Genomic DNA, 7,606 nt, shown 5'->3' with positions numbered 1-7,606 from the left:
TAAAATTTAATCCTCCGGTCCCGGTGGCACACTTCCTCTCCACTGACTGACCCCTGGTTCTCCGCCAGAGCACCAGTTCATGCGAGGAAGTGTGTGAGTGGTTAAGTTTAAGGAAATGTAAACGGGATTTGTTGTAGTTTTTGTTGTTTTTATTTATTTTTTTCTTTAGTTTTTTTTTTTGGACCGGTTAGAGGATGGGGAAACGTGGCTACGGAGCTCCAGTGACGTGAGCAGCCCCGGTGCAGGGTGTGTCGGAGGAAAGGTAGGTTTTTGGGTGTACCTACACCTCCTCCATCCTCTGTAGTCCTGCATACGTGGACTGTGCAGTCTTTTCGTTTGCCTGCACACTTTGGTTGATCTAATTCGCTGTCATCCTGGAGTTAGACTTCTTCATTTACCACTCATGATTAGATTTTTTAATTCATGGAAAACAATGCATAATGATGAGGTGTTTGCTCTGTATCAGGCAAACCTTACACTTGCTGAAGGCCTGTAAACTTACCTGATCCAACCAACTTCAGTCTAGTACAAGTGCTGCAGGTGTAATGCTGGTCCACTAGATAGCAGCAGATTACTGTGTGTGTGTGTGTGTGTGTGTGTGTGTGTGTGTGTGTGTGTGTGTGTGTGTGTGTGTGTGTGTGTGTGTGTGTGTGTGTGACAAAGATGATCTGCTGCTCCCCTCAGGACCTGAATGCTTTTGATGAGCCTCATCAAGTCCACCTCTGTCTGCTTTTCTCTCCCGGGCATGCATCCCAGTTTCTGTGTTTTGTCTCTTCTCTACAAATTCTATCAAAAGATGGAGGACCACCTGCCAGCAGCGATTGCTTTGGGAAGAGGGAGACTGGCTGCAACTCAGAGCTTTTCACGTTTGATAGGGTCTTTTCATTCTGCATCAAAGGCAGATGTGCTGTTAGAGACAAACCGTGGGAAATCCAGGAAAAAATACTCTTTCATCACGCTTTCCGTCTTTTTAATGCACATGTGCACCCACTCAAAGACGTAACTCTGAATAAACGCACTGTGCGCACATGCACTCACACACACACACACACACACACACACACACTGCATGTCCTCGTTGCTGGTTGGTAATGATCAGATAGACTTACACACCAAGACCCAAAGATCAGGATCTGGCAACCCAATACCTATACTCTGTAAAAGGACAGATCTGGCAATCCGACCCCTTCCCTCTGCAAGAGGAATAATTTGGTTGATGGCACTAATAATCACAGCCCTGTTACCGATCCTTTACTGACTCTGTGTGTGTGTGCATGTGTGTGTGTGTGTGTGTTTGAGAGAGTCATTCCTCTTGTTATTGATACCTAGAGTGAAGACGTCACATATCTAGCAGGTGGGTGTTTCTCTTCCCTCTGCTCCTTCTCCTGCTGTTACGTATGTGGAAGTAGGCTGGTGGCTGCCTGCGTGTCTCATACTGATGCTGCTTAAATTTAATGTTTCTCAGATGATCCATCACTTGCCTTCACTCTCACACACACACAGACACACACCTGACAGTATATGATACTCTGGGAAAAGATGAGGTGTTTAAGGTGAGTTTGTCTATGTGACTTCTCACGTTCATAAGTGCACATACAACACATTAATGACACAGAAAGTAGAGGTTGTTAATTATTGGATATTTGTGGATTTGATGACATCTTACTGCCAATCAGGCTTATCTTCTGCATCCCATGTCTGTCTCTCTTTCTCTCTCTCTCTCTCTCTCTCTCTCTCTCTCTCTCTCTCTCTCTCTCTTTCTCTCTCTCTCTCTCGACCTTTTGTATTATTTATGCCCCGCCCCCTCAGTCGCCTGGAGCTCTCAAGTTTCACCTGTAGAGCCAGATGACAAATTAAGACTCCTACGACCCGCCACAAGGAACTCCTCAAATGCACGCAAACACATACACATTCAGTATACGCACTTGCAAACGCACACACATACACACAAACAGGCAACCCATCTTCCCTTCTCTCTTTCTCCCTCACACACACACACTCACTCACTCACACACACACACACTGGCTGTCACACACTCTGAGGAGGGCAATGTGAGCAGTGTGCTGTGTTGAGTGAGGGAATGTGTTGTAGTGAGCAACAGAGGACGGAGTAGGTCAAAGGAAGAAGCTGAGGGTGACCTAAAGACGTTGTCCTGGAGTTTTTGGATTTTTCTCTTTTTAAGCGCTACAGAAGAGCCCCCCCCACCCCCTGCAAGGACACAGCAAAACTGAAGACTGCCAAGACTCTGGCGACCACCACGCTTCCTCTGTGCTGTCTGTCATTGAATGTTGAGGTGATAATGATGAAGCGCTGTCTTCATGACTTTGTGTGGTGACACTGCCACAAGAGTTTGTCTTTTACTACGACTCTACGAGGGTGGAGTTTGAGTAACAGCTGCATGCTTTGTTTGTGTGTTTTTAATGTTTGTATGCAGTTTGACAGGATGCAAATGCCGCAGGGATCACACTGTGTGGAAATTAGTAAAACCAACGCAGTTGAAATCTCTTTTGTAAGAGTTTGCAGTGAGTTTAAGGCTATACATACTAAAGCAGAATTAGATTTAAAGAAGGTGTCTAAGAGAAACAAAGGCTGTGACACATTGAACCCTTTGACCTTAAGGCCTACAGCAAAGCTGGAAGTTGATGAGTAGAGATAGATAGAAATTTTGTACCTCTATGTTGGGGTCTGAGCTCTCTCAGATTAGTGATTTCTATGTTGAAATTGGACATATTGTACACAAATGGAAGACAGAGAATAAAGGGTTTACAGTTGAGGAACTCCAAATCACTATCCAGAGTGGGGGTTTGGTCAGGGTTGGAGATTCCTGGAAAGGCCATGTAGATCGTTTGGCAGCAAGATGAGAAGGAGTTTGCGACATCACTCAAGTGTATAAAACAGTTTGTGGTGCTAAGAAATTAGAACTGACTTAATTATCTTGGTAAGTGAATTTTAACACAGTTCCTGAATGGGGCAGTGATATGATGATCACATTTTACTTAACTACTTTGTTTCATTGTGTGTATGCTAGTGTTTGTCTATTTATATATGTGCCTGTGTGTAGAGAGGGGCTGTAATTTAGGTATGTATGTTTGGACAGGAGCCTTCATGGGGACCAGGTTTGGGCGGTGTACAGCTGCTTTGGCCAGATGGACCTGTCCTCACACAGATACTGAACCTGCATATAGTGCTGGCACAACGTCCACTAGGCATATCTAAACCAAGGAATCTTTTAAAGGTCAGACTCCAGGTCATGTTTTCTCAAATGATTACTTCATATTTTTTCACGTTGAGCTTAAAATACAATACTAACTTTCCCACATTGTGCATGTGCATGTGCATGAAGGTTTACAGCATTGCTTCGTGAAGAGAGGGCATGGTGTGCACCTAGCTACTTGTCAAAATGCCTGGCAAGAAAGACCCCAAGAAGGACACGAAGAAGGGTGGAAAACCTGAACCAGAGAAAAAGAAAGAAGAGGAAAAGAAAGGGAAGGATGACAAAAAGGGAGGAAAAGATGATAAGAAACAGAGCAAGGATGATAAGAAAGGTGGAAAGGATGATAAGAAAGGGGGCAAGGATGACAAGAAAGGGGGCAAGAAGGGAAAGGAGGTGCAACCTAAGGGGAAAGATGACGGAAAGAAAGGAAAAGACAAAGGGAAAGGTAAGAAAGTTGAGTCCGAAGAGGAAGAGGAGGAGCTCCTTAGTGATGAAGAAGAGGATGAAGAACTAAGTGAAGAGGAGTATGATGAGGAGGAAGATTCAGAGGATGACAGGAGAGGTAAGGGACGAAGAGGTAAAGGGGCTAAGGGAAAGAGAGGGGGGAAGTCTAGACATGGGGAATACTCAGAAGAAGATGACGAGGAGGATGAAGACCTAGAAGAGGAGGATGAGGAGTATGACGAGGATTATGGCAAATCCAAAAAGAAATCTAAAGATGACCGCCACCACAAAGGTGGGAAATCTGATGCTGATGCAAGGAAGAAGAAAGGCAAAAAGAAAGAGGAGGCTCCGCAGCTTCCAATAAAGGAAATCCCAAAGAAAGGTCTAAAGAACATGTCCCGAATGTTCATGAAGTTTTCTGGCTTCAAGAGGCGCAGGAACAGCAGGAAGAAGCTGAAAAGTACATCACGTTTGTTCCTGGGTTTGGGGAAGAGAAAGTTCCGCCTTGCTAAGAAGAAACGCCGCAAGTCCATGCTCAAGAACACCTCTCGTTTCATGATGAGGTTTAAGGCCAGCAAAAAGAGGAAAAAGGAGAAAGAGGCTAAAGAGAAGGCGGCAGCAAATGGCGGGAAGAAGCCAACCTATATGCTGCTTCGTCTGGGAGGAGGGAAAGAATCAATTGAAAAGAAGGGGGGCTTCTTCAAGGGCTTATTTAGAAAAAAGGATGGTGATGAGCCTGGTGACGACTTCAAGAACAGAAGTATGTTGCTGGGTAAGGTTGCAGCAGCAACTAACTGGCTAACCAAACGCTTCCTGTCCACTAAAATGCGCGGAAATGCAGGAAAATATGGCTGGGGCAAACAGAGAGGGCATAGTAGACAAGCCAGCTCCAGAGGTTATCTCCGTGGTTACCATAATAATGGTTATGAGCATGAGGAGGAGGCTTATGGATACAACCAGCGACATTCAGTCCGCCACAAAGGTTATGGAGGCTATGATGATGGTTATGAGGGTTATGAAGATGAGGTAGCTGCAGCATATGGAAACCAGGGTCAGTTTGGTTACTATGACAATGGAGCAGGGGCAGCAGACTATCAAGACCTCGGTTACTATGAGGAAGAAGGACTCTATGACCCAAATGCTGAATATTATGAAGGTGGTCTTTATGATGAGGGCATGGGGGACTACTATAACCCTTATTCCTCTGCCCAAGGCTACTATAACAACCAGGAAGCTGATTACTATGGGTACCAGGAACAACAGGCAATATATAATGATGAGGATCTGGACTACTATGCACTAATGGGTGAAGGCTATATGTATGGAGGTGATATAGATGGATTCCTTGACCCTCAGTCTCAGGGTTATTATGATGAAAATGGTCAAGGAGTTTACTACGGTGATGGACAAGGGACTTACTATGATAACGGACAGGCAGGTTTTTATGGGAACCCTTATGCAGCAGCTATGGAAATGCCAGGGGGGCTTCCACCAGAATTTCAACTTAGTTACAGTGATGCTGGCATGCCCTACCAAGACTACAGCTCTCAGCAGGCCATTGGATTTGCACCAGGAGGTGGGCAGGCCTTTGGCTTTGGAGGGCAAGGGATGCATCAGGTACGAGGCCTGTATGGGGACCAGTATACAGACCAGTTGGATCAACTTAGGGATGATACTGGTGGAGTTCAGGGAGGGGAGATGACATTTAGAGTTCCTAGACCTCAAGTGCGCCTATTTGGGAAAGAGCGTCTAGATGTGCCCCTGCCCCCTCCACCTACCTTGCCACCTGATCCAGAATTTGAAGACATGTCAGACATCCAGTATGAAGATCAGATTCCTCTTGCACCAGGTCCACTTGGTGACACGTCATTACAACAACAAATGATGATGTTGCCTCAAGAACAAATGTTTTCTCAACAACAAGCTGTGTTTCCCCCACAAGAACAAATGGTGATGCCCCCACAGGTAATGTCACCACAGCAACAGATGATGTCACCACAGCAGCAGATGATGTCACCACAGCAGCAGATGATGTCAGCACAGCAGCAGATGATGTTACAACAAGAACAGAGTATGTCTGCCCAAATGATGACATCACAGAGTCTGTCACCACAGCAACAAATGATATTACCACAGCAGCCGCTGATGCCCCAGCAAATGATGTCACCACAGCAGCAGATGATGCCACAACAAATGATGTCACCACAGCAGCAGATGATGCCACAACAAATGATGTCACCACAAGAGCAGATGATGTTGCCACAGCAGCAGATGATGTCTCCACAAGTGATTTCACCTCAGGTATTTCTAACTCTGTTGTGTCACTGATTTTAAATAATTAATATTGCTTGAGGGTCACAGATTTTTGTGAATTTCAACCTGATTCCGACTGTAATTTGGAGTGAACATGTGAAAACAATTCAACTGTATTCTAGAAAGCACCCCTACATTGCCCCTCCAAGCAAACATCAACACAGCCTGTAATTCCTTCATTTTACTAATCCCACCCCAGTGGGAGAGACAAAGCATCTTAAACGACCAAGAAAATGCTCCACCATATTGTTAGCTTTTGTTGTAAAAGCTGAAAATTTTGCTCAAGACAATTTCTGTAAAACATTTTCTCCTTTCTGTTTCTCATCCTCATTTTATTCTACACATATTTTTTGTTGTGTTTTTCCTGCAGCAGATGATGACAGACCCCATGATAATGTCACAGCAACAGGGTTATGGCCAAGTTTCAATCCCCACTCCAACTGCAATGATTATTAAGCAAGCAAGTATGTCCCCTCTTCCAGCACGGCACATTCAGCCCTCTCCGACTCCATCCCGCCGCTCTGTCATCATGCCCTCCCCACAGGTGCAACGCCATCCCTCTGCCATGGCTTCCCCAATACCTTCTCCTATGCTTCCACAGAGACGCATCCCATCCCCACAACCATCCATGAGGAGTGGGTTCATTAATGCTCAAAGACCCCCCTCTGCTATGTCAAGACGAATCTCGCCTCCTTCCTCCCCTATGGCATCCCCCTTTGCCCATCACAGGATGCAACCTCAGAGATCACCGTCTCCCCTGGCTCGAAGACCCTCACCCCCTCACTCTCCCCGTGCCTCCATGATCCGTCGAAGTCCTCCACCCTCACCAAGAGCATCAATGAGACAAGGTTCCCCACCTTCCTCACCTCGTGCTTCCATGAGGAGGCGAAGTCCCCCACCCTCTGTCACTCCAGCCCATAGCTTGTTTGGATCAAGAAAAATGCGAGGGCCAGCCTCCCCTCCCCTCTCCCCTGGTCATGCATCTCCCCTTCTTTCTCCACAGCTCAGTAGAAGACCATCACCGTCTCCCTCCCCATCTCATCGCAGCGTATCCCCTGCAGGGCCCCGGCCTGCCCCATCTTCTCCTACCCTTTCTCGCCGCTCAACTCGGCTGCTCAGGGACCCCACACCGTTGGCCCGGCCTAGGATGGGGGGAAATGTTCCATTAGGTGCTGTCAGACCCTCGCCTATGGGTCTCAGAGGGCGTCCAGTTCCCCCACCCACCCAGAATGTGCGTCCATTCCGTGCCTCCTCCATAAGAAGCAATAGATCTTCTGTTCTCACAGTAGACTCCCTCCACTCCTCCCCTTTTCATTCCCCTCACATGGTCCACCATGCTCCCTTAGGTAAGAGACAGTCTGGCCGATTTCCTCCTCGCCCTGTGGCTCGAGGACGTCCCCTCATGGCCCAACAGTCTATAAGAAGGATGCCTCCTGCCTCTCCACAGCCCTCCCTGAAACACATGTCACATCCTGCATCCCCACATTTCCCTCCTCGACTTTCTCATCAGTCTTCCCCACTCCTGCCCCCTCGAGCTGCCCGTTCGTCCACTTATGCACCAGAAACGTATGTGCCTGGCACCTATGCTGATCCTTATACTGAGCAGTCACATCAGTTTGTTGCTCCCTCTTCTC

The 7,606-nt window shown here is 46.8% G+C and overlaps 1 protein-coding gene across 1 annotated transcript; it reads left to right on the top strand.

Moving 5' to 3' along the window:
* Positions 1–3,098: 3,098 nt before the first annotated feature.
* LOC139349524 (unconventional myosin-XV-like) lies at positions 3,099–7,562 on the top strand. The gene is made up of 4 exons (XM_070990417.1): positions 3,099–3,236; positions 3,345–5,960; positions 6,343–7,481; positions 7,535–7,562. Exons 2-4 carry the CDS (start codon positions 3,402–3,404, stop codon positions 7,560–7,562), a joined length of 3,726 nt encoding a protein of 1,241 aa, XP_070846518.1. The 5' UTR covers positions 3,099–3,236; positions 3,345–3,401.
* The last annotated feature ends 44 nt before the right edge of the window (positions 7,563–7,606 follow it).

This window comes from Chaetodon trifascialis, chromosome 2, assembly GCF_039877785.1.
Source record: "Chaetodon trifascialis isolate fChaTrf1 chromosome 2, fChaTrf1.hap1, whole genome shotgun sequence".
NCBI classification, from domain to species: domain Eukaryota; kingdom Metazoa; phylum Chordata; class Actinopteri; order Chaetodontiformes; family Chaetodontidae; genus Chaetodon; species Chaetodon trifascialis.
The sequence above is the reverse complement of the archived record's forward strand: the minus strand, read 5'-3'. Positions and strand labels throughout refer to the sequence as shown.

Bases quoted from the DNA above. Each gene is read 5' to 3' on its own strand.
- LOC139349524 (XM_070990417.1), top strand. From the start codon at position 3,402: ATGCCTGGCAAGAAAGACCCCAAGAAGGACACGAAGAAGGGTGGAAAA. The intron at 5,961-6,342 runs GTATTTCTAACT...TTTTTCCTGCAG, and splicing joins CACAAGTGATTTCACCTCAG to CAGATGATGACAGACCCCAT. The intron at 7,482-7,534 runs GTCTTCCCCACT...CTTATGCACCAG, and splicing joins CCTCCTCGACTTTCTCATCA to AAACGTATGTGCCTGGCACC.